The following is an 18,157-nucleotide window of genomic DNA, read 5'->3' as shown; positions in this document are numbered from 1 at the left end:
CAGTCTGTAAGAGATCAGTGAGGTTGTGGAGAGCTTTAAATGTTAAGATCGGTATTTAGTATTGTATTCTGTAGTTAACAGGGAGCCAGTGAAGTTGAGAGAGAATAGGTGTAGTAAGTTCAGTGGATTTAGAACAGCAGGTTATTATCCTGGCAGCAGAATTTTGAATAAATTGAAAGCGATGGATACGTTTTTGTCGGATGACAGACAGAATAGCATTACAGTAATCTATACATGAGGTGACTCGGGCATTAACCAATACTTTAGTACTGTGTTGCGTAAGTTCAGGACGAAGTCTATACTTTTTTCGGAGATGGAAGAAAGCAGTCCGAGAAGTGTTACTTATACAGGAGGAATTATTTAATAATAATAATTATCCCGCGCAACGTCTCGAGTCTATGTGTGTGTGTGTGTGTGTGTGTGTGTGTGTGTGTGTGTCTGTGTCTGTGTCTCTCTCGCGCGCGCCCGTGTATGTGTGTGTGCGTGTGTCTCTCTCTCTCGCGTGCGCCTCTGTGTGTGTCTCTCTCGCACGTGCTTATTATTATTTAATAATTGCCATTATTAGTGTATAAATGGATATAAATAATTGCATGTAAACGATTCGCCAAAATCTGTTGTATTTAAACGATACTGTGTAAAACATTATTGGTTTTTCATCAGAAAACCCAGTTACCTGTATTGGTTTATATGTCACTTTTACCACTCACAATAGTGCAGACGCGCTGACTTACCGTGTCGACTGGGCAACACAGTGAATGTGGCGTCTATCTATATATGTCTGTTTTCCGTTGCCTGCTACAGGGAGGTACTGTCTTGACCATTGGCATTGGTTTCGCTCCTTGATATTTTCGTTAATCTGCAATGGTGGTTTCCTAAGCCTTTGTTATACTGAATTCCTTTCTCACCGTTTTCCGTTCCTATTCTTGCACTGCCATATGCTACGGCGGGCTTTGGCTAGTAAATGCTAAAAATCATAGTTAATTTTACTAACAATTATCATAATAAATTTGTGATAACCTATTGTGGTGAATGAAGCAGTGCCTAGTTGTCCAAAAGCATAATGGGCAGTATATATTTTTTTAAAAACTTTCCAAGCAGGGAGGTGTCCAAGGGGCATCTTTCTGAACTGTTCAAACCAGCCCATTTGGCTCCTTTCACTGCAGAGGAGCAGGGACCCTTCCCTGTGGCTCTTCTGAATCATTGAACTTTACCCCATCATAAAGATGTGAAGGTGTTTTACTAATGAAGATAACAAGGCTATCCATTCAAAAAAAAAAAAGGCTGATTATGGAAGTGAAGCACCAAACAGATCTGTCAAATTCTGTAGCTTTGCGTAGCACTTATGGAGTAACCTGATGCCAAAACTAGTGCAGGTTAAAAAAAACTGTTCATTTACAACCAAATATCAGCTTTAGCATTCGAATAACACCTTTTTTTTTTTTTTTTTTTTATATATACATTCAAGTGATATCTGAATAGGGACATTCGATCTGACAGCCCTACCCACCACCACATTATAATGATGGCTTAGGGTGGAGTTGTGTGAAGTTGTGAATTTACTAGACGAATATTAAAATGAAAAGAGTTAGTTAAGAAATAAAATGTTTTGATTTAAAGATGTTTTGATACAGCATGTGCAGTAATGTGACCAATCAATTGGCTGTAAACACTTTTGGGCAGAGATGTACTTCTGTGCTGTTCCAGTATGCTATAATTGTATTGTATAGTCCAGCCTGCTCTAATCTACATAGTTTTGCATTTGTGGTAATTATTAGTTATCTGGAGCATTTGAGACTTCACTACTCAAAATGTACATGCATCCATTGATCAAATAAGTCACACATGCTGTATACAATTCCATTTTTTATATACAAGTTTCAAACTTAATCAAAAGCTTACACTTTAAAATTCCATAAACTGCATTCAATTCGTTTCTCTTTAAAAATAAAAGTTTACTTATCCATAAATTAATTCTGTAGAAGGAATTAGGCATGCTGTGTTTGAAATTGTCAACAGTACTTTTATGAAAATCTGTTCCCCCACTTCCCCAATCCCAGTATGAATTTGTACATGTTTTTAATCTTCATGATTTAGGACATGGTGGTACTGCTATGGTTTACTGATGTGATATTAAACTAAATGCACTGTTTTTGCATCTTATTCTTCCTTTGCATATTTTGTGGTTCAGTAATTGGGTTCACAACCTCTTACTATTTTTTTTTTTTATATAATTGTTGTAAACTATAATTATTTTAATCCTTAGCTGCCATCATTTCTTTCCTGGGTTGCTCCCCTTTTCTGTAGTAATTTAGTAGTTGGTCACTATAATTGTGACTTTTCACTCTCCTTTTTTGTCATAGAATATCAAGGTATTACTCATAATATTAATTTCCCTAAACATCATAAAGCACACACAGTTGATCAGGTGTACTCCCCTGATTGAGCTCTATTTGATTTTATTGTACTTTTTGTTGTGTATTAATTTGACAAAGAAAATTGTTCTAAAATGCAGCATTTTTCAATAAATATTAATAAATTTGATGCAGGTTTCTGCTGTTTAAACTGAGGTGAACAATGAAAATCAATAGGCATCACTAATTTGTGACCAGTGTTACCTCTAGACTGAATGTGTGAGCGGTTATTCATACATTTTAGGAGCATCACTCACAAATGGACCTGACTTTCAAGCAAATTTAAACTATAAATATTAAATACAAATTAAACAAAATTTTGTAACATTTTCTGTTGTAAGGATTACATTTGCCTCATTAGCTGGTTAAAAAAATGTCACTAAAGACTAATATTTAACAGATGAGTCAAATTGATTCAAATGTCAAACTCATGGTGCTTTAATTCTGCAAGTCTGTCCCTCATTTTTATATTTGTCACAACTTCAAGGGTTCCTCTGTAAAATTAAAACTTATCAGTTTTGCCTGAATCCTTTATTTCAGAATTCTGTTTTTTGCTGTTTGAAGTTTTCTTACACAAGTAATTAGACTTTCTTACAGCTTATGCCTACGTAGTCCAGAACTTGAAAAATACTTGGGCTGCCGTCTTCTATACTCAATACATTTATAACTGTGAGACAACATTACATTCTTCAGTGTCCCATTCGGATATATTACATGTGTGATTTTATTTGAGTTATACTAAAGAACATTAGTTTGCCTTCAGAAACAAAACAAATTACACAAATTAAGCGTGCATATTCATATTTAGCAATGAAGTATACTGTTTTGCTTCTCCATCTAATTGCATGCTTCAGCAATTATGTGTCTCTATTAACACAGTATATGTCATATTAATAGGAAGATGTGCCTGTCCTTTAAAGCATTGAAACACTAAATAAATTTAATTTTGGTATTAACAAATGCTGTAACACATGTAATTGCCAGTATATACAAGCCAAGCAGCCACACCATTTATTTAACTATTGCATTGATATGTAATTGATTCAACTGTTTACGATTCCAACCCTCCCACATCCCATAGTATACTATATGTATAACTGACAATGCTTGTGAGGTACCCTTATTTGATACGCAACATTGTACTGTATACAGAAAATGGACTGATACTTTAAATGATGGACATCTGCAGAAACGGATCAGTTCAATCATAGAATGAATGCAGAGCCTGTGCTCATATCTGGACTATGTAGGACACTGTTAAAAATGATTAATCTTATCTTTTCATCTACTCTTATAAAAGAATGACTTTAAAGTTAAATGATTACACCTCATTTGATTGGTAATATTCTTTATCTCTTAAAGCATGCACAAATCTGTTTTTAAATCAGTTCCCTAATGGGATGAAAGTGGCAGTAACATGAATCTGTGTGTGTTGCAGTTTGTTTTCCCTGATTCTTGCTGTGGCGTGCTGAAGTATTTTCATACATAACCTCTTATGTTTTTCTTTTTGGTATATGTTGATGTGGTGCATCATCATTGTGAACCATTTTAACATGTAGTTTTTACTCAAGTTCCTGAAGTAATTAGTCTGCTTGTGGTCATGCATTCATGCAGTACTGATTTTCTTGGCACTACAGATACTGTGAAAAAGCTTTTACCATTATGTTATGAGAACTTTTGTGCCAAATTAGTACCGAAATATTGGTTCTTATGACACCCATATGTGGAACCAAAAAAAAAGTTGAAAGTGATTTTATAATGCTTAGTAAATTTTTTACATAATAAGCATTCTGTTTTATGATTCAACTTGTTTTGTTTTGGGGAGAGCTTCTGTCTGATCCAATCACAGTGCACATAAGGCAGAAATCAACCCTGAAGGGACATTAGCGTTTGCATCTTTTCCATCAGGTGTTAATCACAGTGGGTTTAATTTGGCTTTTTTTTTTTTTTGACACTGATCAACAGAAAGACTCTTCAAAGTCATATAGTGGTCTAAATTAATTACATATCTAAAACACAAAATAATGAATTTGTCTTATCTAGCACTGACTGTATACCTTTTTTGATTAAATCTGTTTTCTAATATGAATATTTATGCTTTTTTATTACTTTTTCTTTTCAACCTTAGGGAAATGAAGCAAGTTATCCTCTGGAAATGTGCTCTCATTGTAAGTATTCTAGTGCTAGTTGATGTATGCATCATTTTACAGTTGCATGATTAATCAGTAGAAATATTTGTTAGAAATGCATTACCTGTTGGAAATAACATAACTATTACACAAACACACATGACACTACAGACATTTATAATTGAGGCATAAGTTTGAATAACATTGTAATAATATTCTGAATTGTATAGATTTTTTTTAGTAAGGGAATTTTAGGAAGAGAAAAGCATTAAATGAACTCTCTCATCGATGACCCACCAAAGGTGATATCATATTGAAATTGAAAGCTCCTTAAAATGTCACCATTGGAGACTGTTGTTGCTGCAGCCCATGTAACAAGGATGAGCTACAGTGGGTATGGAAAGTATTCGGACCCCCTTCAATTTTTCACTCTTTGTTATGTTGCAGCCATTTGCTAAAATCATTTAAATTAATTTTTTTCCTCATTAATGTACACACAGCACCCCATATTGACAGACCAAAAAAAAATATATTTGAAATTGTTGCAGATTTATTAAAAAAAGAAAAACTGAAATATCACATGGTCCTAAGTATTCAGACCCTTTGCTGTGACACTCATATATTTAACTCGGGTGCTTTCCATTTCTTCTGAACATCCTTGAGATCACCTTCATTTGAGTCCAGCTATGTTTGATTATACTGATTGGACTTGATTAGGAAAGCCACACACCTGTCTATATAAGACCTTACAGCTCACAATGCATGTCAGAGCAAATGAGAATCATGAGGTCAAGGGAACTGCCTGAAGAGCTCAGAGACAGAATTGTGGCAAGGCACAGATCTGGCCAAGGTTACAAAAAAATTTCTGCTGCACTTAAGGTTCCTAAGAGCACAGTGGCCTCCATAATCCTTAAATGAAAGACGTTTGGGACGACCAGAACCCTTCCTAGAGCTGGCCGTCCGACCAAGTTGGTGAGAGAGATAAAGAAGAACCCAAAGATCACTTTGGCTGAGCTCCAGAGATGCAGTCAGGAGATGGGAGAAAGTTGTAGAAAGTCAACCATCACTGCAGCCTTCCACCAGTCAGGGCTTTATGGCAGAGTGGCCTGTCGGAAGCCTCTCCTCAGTGCAAGACACATGACAGCCCGCATGGAGTTTGTTAAAAGACACCTGAAGGGCTCTGAGATGGTGAGGAATAAGATTCTCTGGTCTGATGAGACCAAGATAGAACTTTTTGGCCTTAATTCTAAGCGGTATGTGTGGAGACAACCAGGCACTGCTCATTACTTGTCCAATACGGTCCCCACAGTAAAGCATGGCGGTGGCAGCATCATGCTATGGGGGTGTTTTTCAGCTGCAAATAGGACGACTGGTTGCAATCGAGGGAAAGATGAATGCGGCCAAGTACAGGGATATTCTGGACAAAAACCTTCTCCAGAGTGCTAAGGACCTCAGACTGGGCCGAAGGTTTACCTTCCAACAAGACAATGACCCCAAGCACACGGCTAAAATAATGGAGTGGCTTCACAACAACTCTGTGACTGTTCTTGAATGGCCCAGCCAGAGCCCTGACTTAAACCCAATTGAGCATCTCTGGAGAGACCTAAAAATGGCTGTCCACCAACGTTTACCATCCAACCTAAAAGAACTGGAGAGGATCTGCAAGGAGGAATGGCAGAGGATCCCCAAATCCAGGTGTGAAAAACTTGTTGCATCATTCCCAAGAAGACTCATGGCTATATTAGCTCAAAAGGGCACTTCTACTAAATACTGAGCAAAGGGTCTGAATAATTAGGACCATGTGATATTTCAGTTTTTCTTTTTTAATAAATCTGCAACAATTTCAAAAATTCTTCTTTTTGTCTGTCAATTTGGGGTGCTTTGTGTACATTAATGAGGAAAAAAATAAATTTAAATGATTTTAGCAAATGGCTGCAATATAGCAAAGAGTGAAAAATGAAGGGGGTCGGAATACTTTCCATAGATGTATTGGGAGGAGCTTGATATTGGTGACAGCTCATTAGAACCTGTTCTCATTGGTCATTCTTTATCAGGGTTTCCTGTAGTGAGTGTTTTAACACTGTTTTATGCAAATGCTCATGCCTTTTGTGTATTGTACGCTGTTAAATTATCAGTTTACTATAACATACACTGCATTATTTTGCATTCATCTCTTTACTTAAGTGGTCATTCACTCACATGCAAATTCACTGGTTTAAATGGTAAGTCTAGAAAGCTTTCAAATCAATGTAAAGTTACTGTCTAAATAAATGTTGAGGACTTGTCTATTGCTGTTGAATATACATCATGGTGTGTCACCATTTATTTGAAAAATAAACAAAAATGTAAAATGTTGCAGATTTTCATATATTACAAAATATTTTAACATCTGTTTAATTATGTCTCTTTTACATTTAAAATTAAAGAATTGCAGTGGTTCAAAGTGATGAAATGTAAAATGCTCTCTGCTTCTGTCAGCCATGTTCTAAATTCTTTTTGGCTTCCTCCTGACTCTTTCTAAATGTTCCACAATAATAAGTTTACTTATCACCGCATATTTATGCTTTATCTTTTTGAAATTTTGGACTTCTGTTTTTAGACACAAGATATTGTTTTAGTGTAAGGGTGATCATAATGTGCTAGCAGAAATATAAAGCATATTCTTATAGTTGTAATTAGAATTTTTGTTTTTTCAGAATGGTTGACATGCATAAAAATGTTATGTCAATTAATGAACATAACCGTGTGTAACAATATACTGTATAATGAGAGAGCTTGTTTTAAATATCATTTAACAATAATGAATAAAACACACATGGCAAACTCGGCCATTATGCTGTTATGTACAACTGTTTGTATATTTTTAATCCTTCTCATCTGCTACTGGTAGCTGAACGGAATCCTGAGAAAATTATGAGAGAACCGAACCCTTCAGAGCTATTCTTTTTGCCATCTCCGATATGCAGTGATTTTGCAGTGGAAACATTGTCATTGCATAATGAATTTGAAATTCATCTTCATTTACAAATAGTTTTCCTAATGACTACATCTGTAAAGAACATATTTGAAATGGCAGTTACATGGCAGCATATGTCTATAATCATGATAAAATCTGTTTTCATGCCCACTGCGTAATACTACTGCTACATTGTTTTTAGTGCTTTGTAATTAGCTATATTTTTGAACTATACAAAAAAAAGAATTTTGTCACTGTGAATTACAGCATGAGCTGAATGTCACTATAATAGTGGTAAGAACAACCAGTAGATGTGTACCATACCTTTTTATAGCTACTGTCAAGCCATTCAAAGCAGGCCTCTCTTCTAAATGTGGCGGACATGCACATTCCCTGCACCATCTGCTTCTTCAAGCACAATATGCATGAGGACCAACTTGAAAATATCAGTAGTGATCTGAGAAATATTTAAAAAATTAACTTGTCATTCAACCAGTTTCTACCTGCTTGTCCTGGTGAAGGCAGCATTATAAGTTAGATGTATTTTTTGTATTTGAGTATAATACTTTATTAGCAGTATAAAATGACACAAATACCTTTTGTAATGTGATATTCAAGTAATTCAGCAAGTCCTTAAAAATTAAAACAGTGTGATTTCAAAACTTACGGTTTAAATCACTGACTAGACTAATTGATTTTGAAGACCTGCTGGTAAGCCTCTACCGTATAACCCTATACAAGAATAATCCTGATCACACTGTTGATTTTATTAGTTTGCAGTGTCATCTTTCTCCAGGCAGAGTGGTTGACTTAATTTCTAAATTTAGTAAAAAAAATTAACAAGCATTATAATGGAGATAAATTACATTTTAAATTTAATATTTCGGGGAATAAAACTTACTGTCCATATGCAAGGAGAACAACATCACCACCAAGTCCAAAATAACTTTAATGTGTAACTTAATTATTAAAAATATGTAGGATGTTAACAAGGTTATGTTCATGATGTTTCTAAAAGTGTATTCATGAATTTTGTTTTTATATATGCACTTCTGAGAAATTAAAGTCCAAACTTACAACAATGTACAGTGTACAGTGAAAATAAAGAAGAAAAAACTGCATCAGCCAAACATCATACTAAATTATCCTTAATACATAATATTTTCACTTTAACAGATCTCCGTATCATCAGTGCAGCCTTGACAGTTTATGCTTGCTATCGTATCAGCACAACACCACTACAGATAATTGGACCCACTTTGTCGAGGTTTGTTATGTTATAAAGATTGAAACTATCACAATATCAGTGTTTGACAGCATTAATAACGGAATCACTGAATGGACTAACCGATAAAAAGTAATTTAAAATACCTTGATGTCATAAGAGCTGTATTAGGATCAGTGTGCTAGGTTCAATTTTTCTATTTGGCTTCTATTAAACATCAAATTTTAAATTCATTTGTAATCAATGACAAAACAAATTTAGTTCAAAATGCAAGAATATGCCAAATAGCAGTAAAACCATCCTAAAAACTAGGATTGCTTTCCAGCACAGCACAAGACCTTGACTGGAGTTGAAACATTTAGAGCCACGCATTAATGATGCTGTGTTTTAACAGATGCTAAATCATTTGTTTCCACCCAGCATCATTTAATAAGGCCCTGGTAAAATAACAGGATGCCCCTTTCAAATAAACACTACATTTGTGTTGTACTGATGTATTTTAGAGTTTTTGGAATGATTTAATCTCCAGGTGTTTTTTTTTTCCCCTTCTGTGCATGAATTGGCGTAGGTTGATTGAAGAATAGTTCTTTCCCCCAAGCAGCACTTTAGTTGTAGATGGCATTATGGCTCCTGGTGATGAATGCAGGAGTAGGAGATGATGAAGGAAGAGGCATGCATATCTGAAGGGGGTGATGAAAACCCATCTCATGGTGGAGGCAAAGGTCATGGATGTAAATGAAAGAGGCAAGAATGGGTTTGGCAGTGATAGAGGCTAAACTTGGATAAATGTGAATGAGGCCATATAGAGCCAACTGGTGTTGAAGCTGTATTTGTGAGTAGGGTAGAGCAGCTGTTAGCAGGGTTGTCAGTATGGATACTGTTGCAGGGTGTAGTGCAGGTCTGGGTGTGGGTCTAAGGTTTTTTGTATTTTTAAATGTGAAATTGGAATTGTGCAGCAGCACACAGTGTTACAGTTTTACCGCTGCTACATTTCAGCAAGTCCTGGATACTTTAATTGGATGTTCTTCCTGTGGCTCTTTTTGTTTCTTTCCACAGTCCAAAGACTGTGTAACAATATATAAGGAGCGTGTGTGTGTTTGTTCACCCTGAGATGGACTGGTTCCATATCCACAGATTGTTTTTGGCTTATTCCTGATGGTCGCTGAAATAGGCTCCAGGTTTCTGTCACGCTACCCTGGACAAGCAGGTTAAGAAATTGTATAGAAGTTTAAGCTAATCACTGTAGCTGAGCAGTGGCAATAGTGAAAATGTGCTGCCTACTTCCAGTTCAATATAATGATGTAATCTAAAAACAAAATAAAGTGCAATTGATCTTAAAATCAGTGTTTATTTAATTTTGCCAAATATTTAATGCATAAAACAGGATATTAATCTAGCGCAAGGCTTAATCTTAAAGGATTTTTTAAATAAATGCATTTTGTCCACATCATTTACTGTTTTCCACTTTGTATCAATCACTGGCGGAGAGTATTTTAGCAGATTAATTAGAGAATGTGTTCCTTAATATCTAAATTTACTTTTATCGCATCACCTATAAAAACAGTGATAATGCTCTCAGGCTTTTGCTGTAGCAAAATTGAAGTTAGTAATATAAATTTTGATATATCGAGGATTGTTTGAATTTAATTTTGGTCAAGAACAATGTATTTTTAGAATACATACGTTATACTGTACATGCATATACATAAGGCAACACACATTAAATTCATATAGGATAGGAAATATGTAAAAACAAAATATAATTGGATATTACTACAGTATAAATTAAGAAACCATGGTCAAATGTACTGTAGATAAAGATAAATAACTAGTAGGTATATAGCCACCGTCATCAAGCACATTACAAGTTTGCTGCAGTTTAGGCTGAAATATACAGGATATGCAGGATATGGATCATTTACAAATTGAAATTGATTTTTAAATTGAACAGTCCACAGATTATTAGGTTTATACACCCATTGTTTGCAAAATAGCAAGTAGTATATGCTATAGCGTGCTGTGTGGCTACATTTGGGACTTTTAACACCATTTCTTGATTCAATAAAGAAAACATTATGTAGACACGTTACACAGACGGATTGCTTAAGTAAGATTTCTTATGTTAAACATCAGCAGTCTAATGTTTCCTATGCCGCAATTCTAACAGTTCTCTAAGTCGATATAATTTCAATACAGCAATTTTTCAGTTGATGTTTTAACCGTAGTTTTCTGAAGTATTATTAATACATTTTATTTATCTGTATATAGCACCTTTCCCATGCTCAAGGCACTTATTATTGTAGATTTGTAGGTTAGTTATAACACAAGTTAATATGTAAAACAAATTGAATGTAAATTATGTGATATACATTCATTTACGATGGTTAATGTGATAGCTTGCTTATTAATTATCTCATCAAATAACCTATATTTGCAACACAATACAGTGGTTCACATTTGAGTTTGATGCAGCTAGAATCGGCACTAGCACCTCCAAATCTGAGGTCATGGTCTGCTACCAAAAAATCAGTGGTTTGTATTCTGTGCCACTAAGGAGTAAATAGCTGCCCCAGATGGAGTAATTTAAGTACTGCATGGGTGGGTACATAAGTGAAGGTGGATATTATTATGGAACTGAGTATGTTGGTAAGTGGTAATACTTTTATGAACATTATAATAGACTGTGGTGGTCGATTTACTGTTGCATCTACATTCAGACATCAGCTGTGGTCACAAATTCTTAGTTGTGACTGAAAGATTAGTTGCTTGCAGGAACCTCTTTATTCCGGGACTGACAATAGTCATGAACTGAGATGAGCCAGGCAAATGAAGACACACAGTCAGCAAGGGAATAATGCAAAAGTGTGAAGTGCTTTTAATAAAATACAAAGAAAAATGTTCAAAAACCTGTGTACTGTAACAAATAATCCATAAAATCAGGTGCCAGAAGTGCTCCAGTGTGTGTCTGTATAATCTGGCTCTCTTCAGTTTATCTCATTAGGACCTTGCAGCATGAAGAGATGCCCACCGACAGATGCAGTCTGCCATTAAACACTGTTTCAGGGTCCTACCGCCAGTCTGTTGATATCTTTAGGACATTCCTCTAAACCCCATGTACGTCTCCCGTAGCCGGTGTCTTATCTGGGAGACACCGCACAACAGGGCTGCTCCTATTCCTCTCTGCAGTTACTTAACTTAAGGTGCACCCACTATTGAGCTCAGACCTACCGCTTGCTTCCTTGGGTCATACTTCTGACCACCAGGCTTCTCGCCGTCCTGCATCTCTCTTTCTGTAACCTCTTTTTTCTCTCAGATCTCCTTTCTCTTTGTTTTTAATCTTCTCCATGCTTTTTTCTATGATCATTCTTTTTTTTGTTCTTGTCCTTTTCGTTTCTGCAATGCAGTATCACTTTATCCAGCCTGGTTGAGTGCAGGTGTGGTTCTCTGTCTACTCCGAGGTGTGAATGAGGCACCGGACTGATCCGCTCACATTTGCACATGGATACACAAATAGACGAGCACTCCAAACAACCCTGGAGCAAGCACTGGCATACTTACACCCACACCCGTTCTTAGCCTGCACACTGTGGGAATCGATTATTTAAAACTGTTTTTCACCATGGACCCCAGATCACAAATACAAGTGGCCAAAATAAGTTTCCTGAGCTGCGTAACTGGTCTTGTTATCCACAGCAGAGCATGAGGGCCCTCAAGTAGACCTTGTGTTTCTCCAGTCAAGATGGCTTCAGCATGTACTGCAGTTGGGACTCCACTGAACATCTCCCTTGGGAATTTACCCTGTATAACCCACTACAACATGACATAAGTGGCAGACCCAGGATACGGTGGAGGGATTATATCACTTGTTTGTTCTGGAAATTTTGTGGGTATTCATTCCCTGAGAAGGGTTTGAGAAGTTGCTGGGGATAGGAAGGCCTAGTCAGTTACTGTAAGTGCAGCGTAATGCTGGTGCAGCCCACAGCAGGAATGTGCAAAAAAGTGGTGATGCTTCATAGTAAAAGTCATTTATTTGAATATTTTGCAGTTTGGGGGGAAAATTCAAGGGACAACATGTTCTTTCCTGCAGGGAAAGTTATGATGATAGTAAGTAGTAATTCTATAATTGTAACTATTTCAGAGTGAATTTCAGAAACATTCGACATGGAGGCTGGAACTGTTTCTAAATGTCCACAAAAATGATCTTGTTTGAATTTATCGTCTAGATTGACTGCAAATACCACAAAATAAACTGAGACTTGCACACCTCAGGAACCCATTTTTCTTACAGATTGCATCAGATACTGACTGTCCTTTCTTGCCAAGCAGGCTAACTCAGTGTCCTTTAATAGCCACCAAAGAAAACAAGTAATATAAGTCCGATTATGTACTGTAGTTTGAAGGAATACGCATTGCAGTGTGTCTTGCCAATGCATGCTTTTGGTTACTTATCAGACAGTTCTGAATTATGCATAGAATGAGTCTTACACTTAAGACATTCAGCATGCTCAGTGGTGTTCTGGCAGAGGACCAATATTAACATTTAGTGTACATGCATCTGTAAAATGGGATGACAACGTTGTGCAGGTGAAAAGGGCGAGTGAGCATATTGTAATTGTTAATGTGATTTTTGGGAAAATGACTGATGAATGGACTCCACATGTGCCCCACAGCATGACAAGAGTGAAGAAGAGGATGAGTTTTTGGAGAAGTAGAATGTGTCCATTTCTAATGGTTTTAAGTGAGTGCTTTGGCTTTGGTACCAGGAATGTTCATGGTTAAAGGAACATAATGGAATGAAAATGGCTGTGTGACATATGAATCTGGTGGTATAAGCAGCACAACAGACTGCTGGCGAGGAACATTAACAGACACGAAGTGAAAAATACTAAAGTAATTCCTGGAGAACTTTTAGTCAAAGGTATGGAGAAACACAAGTTGAATAAAGTCCTGAGGCATTGTTTGAAGGAGCAGAATGTGAGAAGTAAAATTCACTAAAACAACTGCATCAGTAATGTTGGATATGCTCAGAAGCAGACAGCAGATTGCTGCACTAAGAAGGTTCTTTTATATAAACTGATAAAGTGACTGTTTACATGCTTTGTGATTTTAAGTATTTCCTGCTTTTCATTATTAGTTGTGGCAATAAAAGCTAGCAATTCAAGTATAAGAGTAAAATGTACTCTAGAAGTGTCAAGTTTTATGATGTTTAAATTGCATCTTAAGATTTATAGAAATAACACTGTAAATTACATTCTACGATTATGATTTCTTTTTTTTTTTTTTAACTTGCAAACCGCAGACAAAACTTTGCTTTTAAAATGTAATTGGAGATAGTGGATATAGAGGTGTATCCAACACAGAATTGAAGGTAATGTAGGCATAATTTACATGGGGGTTTAAAGTATAAAGAGGTAACATACCCAAAATGTCTAACGTATTCTGAATACTTCTCAAAAAATGATGTATAGCTTAGTTCATAAAAATGTTATAACAAGTTAAACATCCTTCTATATAAAAGTGGTCTGGATTGTCCTTCCATCCCATGAGTGCTACACAGGCGCGGAGTTTCACACACGCCCCGTCCATTTTGCAATGCATGATGGGATTTGTAGTTTCGTTTTTCCAGGTAAAAGATGATTTTCTACTCCAGACTGTGCAATATCTTCTTCTTCTTTCTTACTATATAAAAACGGTTGGGATTGTCCTTCCGTCCCATGAGTGGAAAGCGTAGCGGTATTCCGCTTATCACAGACTTACTACTTGCAGCTTGCGTGCACGGCGACATGATGTGAGCAGAGTTCTGGTGCGCCTATCGTTCTCTTGCTTTTGTGCGCAATGCGCTGGAAAAATAGACAAAATTATGTCTCTGGAAATAATTAATGTTGATGGAGTACAAATGCCTCACCACGTAGTAAATATCAGGGGGGTTCAAAAGGGTGACCTCAATATAGAAAAAAAAGTTTACATTTCATCACAAAAATAACAGAAACTACGAGTATTAAAGTAATACCGCTCAAATGCAATATAACCAAATTAATGAGTTTGTATAAAATATCAAATTGATCTACATCAATTGCCTTAAGAAGTGGTCAACTTAAAAGTCGGTCGCCTTAAAAGGCGGGTCAGCCTAGTATTTATATGAAATTGCAACTTAAAAATGCAAAGAAGTCTCACATGAAAGAGAAGCCCTATTTTTACTGTTCATCTAAAACAAGGAAAACCTTTTTTTTTTTTTTTCAGAAAACTTTTTTATTACAGAAAGCTTAATATTGGGTCAAAAGTTACTGCAGCTCTGTGCTAAATATTATAATAAAGTCAGATTATGCATTTTTCTTGTAGCATACTTAAATAACTTGCCAACTATATAATTCACTAAAATATTAGTATTTGCATATAACAACCTACGCGCATCCAAATGTATAATTTAAATCAGAACAAGTGGCATACTACTTTTCAAAAGATTAAAGATTTTTATTTTCACGTTGGAAGATAGCATTTTACTTGCAGGATTGCTTTGATCAACAAATATTCACACGTGCATGTAAACTCCAGGTGGTGCAGTGTAAGTATGTCTTAACTGGTCTGATTAAGTCAGCCACAACCACACAGCACCATTCAAATCCCATTTTAACATTATTGCAAGTTTAAAGCTGCAATTCGGTTCAAGAGGGTAAAAAGCAAACTGAATAGCTAGAATTAGCAGCATGTTGCAAACATTTTACATTTCCTCCACAACTGCAGTGCTGCTGCTCAAAACATAAAATAATTATTTAACTGCTACTTGTTAAAGCACAAAAAATATAAAGCAACAACAAACTTTTTTTATAAAACTGGGTAAAGAGAGCAAGATTTATGAAAGAGACTGCAAATTCTTTATTGCAATGCACATGTTTATGGATTTGCCTGTTATGATGTGTGGTAAACCTTGTGGAGAAATGGGAGCTATTTGAATAATCTTGTAAGGTATATGCAGTGGTAGGCTAAGTTACATGAGAGACATTCTTTAATTCTAATGTTTATTTTTAAAATTGTATGATTTCCAGTTGTGTGGCTTATTTATAGGTATCTAAAAAAAATTTTTGTACAGTTTGAATGCTGCCTACATGCACAAAAGGCAAATAATTTAGTGATCATTACAGTTTTGTGATAAATCCTGTGGTCACAACTTTTGGGCTCAGACTAATTATGTTTAAAGCACACTCAAGTGTGGTCACCCCACAACGAATTTTGGGACATCTGAATACGATCTCAGAAAGTTGTCTCATGAGGCTGGTCATACTATTAAACAGCTGACTAAAGTTTCTGACATAACTGAAATTCTCACACTTGTATGATAGCTGAATTGTAAGACACAATTGGGGATCAAAGCCCCTCTCATACTGCTTGTGTGAAGCACATAGCAGTTCTAAACTGGATAAATGTAACCTAAAAATATCTGTCCACTGACAACATCCTTGAGCTAGGATTAGTTGTGTTTATTACTGTTCACAAGTGTGTTAATGAAGTATTTTTCATTATTTAGTATATTAAAACTATTTAATGTTTTATGTATTTATAATATACAACATTTTTGAATAACCAAACTTACATGCCACTTTTTTTATAACTGCTTTTTATACTGTGCTGGCTATCAGACTGTGATGCTGCACGGAGTTTGATTTTCAGTTAACACGTTGCATGTTTATTTACAAGTGTCCCATGATCAAAGTTGGATTTTTTTTGCACATTATTCAGCACAGTTTATTTTTTTTTTTTTTCTAGATTTTCTCATTATCGGTTTCTTTCTTATTGCACTTTTTGGCTTTTCAGCTGAAGAATGAACTGATTAGTGAGGCAAAATTGTCACATGACTTTGTCAGTAGGCTTAGTGTTAACTAACCCAGTTTGTTATTTAAGGATTTGTTATTAGTATTGAGCTGGAGAACAGCAGATGGAGAGCATGGCTGACACAAGCAAGAAACAGGGTAAGCTTCCATTTACTGGAAGCCCAATCCTAACTGGCTGTAATGCAAAAATACAGAGACTTCTCAACTTCAGAACATTTTTAAATTTATTTTAAGTTTTATTAAAAATTAGGGCTGAGTTTGTAAACTTGTCTGGTATGTATTAACATTTTTTATTTCTTTTACATTTCAGTTGATGCTGATGAGATTAAAAGGCTAGGGAAGAGATTTAAGAAACTCGACCTAGATAACTCGGGTTCTCTAAGTGTAGAAGAGTTTATGTCCTTGCCTGAATTACAACAGAACCCTTTAGTTCAACGAGTTATTGATATATTTGATACCGATGGGAATGGGGAAGTTGACTTCAAAGGTAAGATGCTGCTACTGCTATTTGTTTTTTTAAATATATCTTCTTACTGTTAACTTATTGTAGTAATTTTATTAAAATCACTAGCTTCTCATATTGTTTTATTGGTTTGTGTTTTAATATTGCCTCACTTTTAAAATGATGTATGTTTGTTATTTATCTTAAATTGCAGAGTAATTTTTTTATTTATAATTTCTTTTTCTATTTACAATTTCTACATATCAGGCCATCACCTACAGGACAGTGAAATCACCTTTGATATAAAAAGAATGATATTTATGTACTTTTAATATAATGCAGCACTTTTTTCTGTTAAATATATTGTTTTAGTGATTATTTCTAGTTTTTTGATTTTTGTTCTTGTAATGTTGCAGCTGATATTAACCAATATTTCAATGATTTTTTTTAAAGTAATCATTAATCATATAGCTTACTTTTGGTTGATTGCAGCAACAAAATTTGATAGCTTTTCTCGTCTACATGAGTATATAATTTCTTGTTTAAAAAAAAAAAAAAGAAAAATCAAAGCTACTTTAGTGTACTGTAGAGATGCTTCGATCAAGTTTAAGGCCAAAACGAATTTCTTGTTGTTTGATCAGCCAATTCTGATTTTTTTTTTCCCCCTCCTTTATCTCTTTAAAAAACTAAGCTCCTGCATAACCAGATGCGTAGAAGCCCTGTGTTCTATGTTAAAGTGTATTTGTATAATTAAAATATAGACCACAGTTGTTAACTCTTCATTTTTTATTAACAAATGAAATTCTGCAAGCTTTTTGTTCTATGACCATAAAAACACTTAAATACAATTTCCTTAAAATACATACATAACTAATAAAATATGTATAAAATATTAATTTTTGCTGTTAAAATATACATTTACTATGTTTATATAGGTGTTTTTTTTTCTTCAGTGTATCAGCTATACATTCTTCTTGAGGTGTAATTATTAAAATGGTAATCCATATTTATAATGTAGTACTTGGTTCTTAGGAAAACTTGTGCATCAATAATAAACAGTACAAATCTTTAAGCCACAAATATATCAACTAGTAGACACAAGACAAACGTACTTAACAGCTTTATAAGTAAAAAGTGCACTTTGTTGTTAAGCAATTGTTTACTAATC

At 35.1% G+C, this 18,157-nt stretch overlaps 1 protein-coding gene across 1 annotated transcript in view; it reads left to right on the top strand.

The window, feature by feature from the left end:
• The window catches only part of ppp3r1b (protein phosphatase 3 (formerly 2B), regulatory s1ubunit B, alpha isoform, b), a 68,780-nt gene that overhangs the window by 29,481 nt on the left and 21,142 nt on the right, over positions 1–18,157 (top strand). Inside the window, exons 2-3 of the mRNA XM_039737755.1 lie at positions 4,540–4,579; positions 16,858–17,034. Of these exons, the coding sequence (XP_039593689.1) occupies positions 4,540–4,579; positions 16,858–17,034 (217 nt within the window). The remainder of the gene's footprint in view (positions 1–4,539; positions 4,580–16,857; positions 17,035–18,157) is intronic.

Source organism: Polypterus senegalus, chromosome 16 (genome assembly GCF_016835505.1).
Source record: "Polypterus senegalus isolate Bchr_013 chromosome 16, ASM1683550v1, whole genome shotgun sequence".
Taxonomy (NCBI): domain Eukaryota; kingdom Metazoa; phylum Chordata; class Cladistia; order Polypteriformes; family Polypteridae; genus Polypterus; species Polypterus senegalus.
The sequence above is the reverse complement of the archived record's forward strand: the minus strand, read 5'-3'. Positions and strand labels throughout refer to the sequence as shown.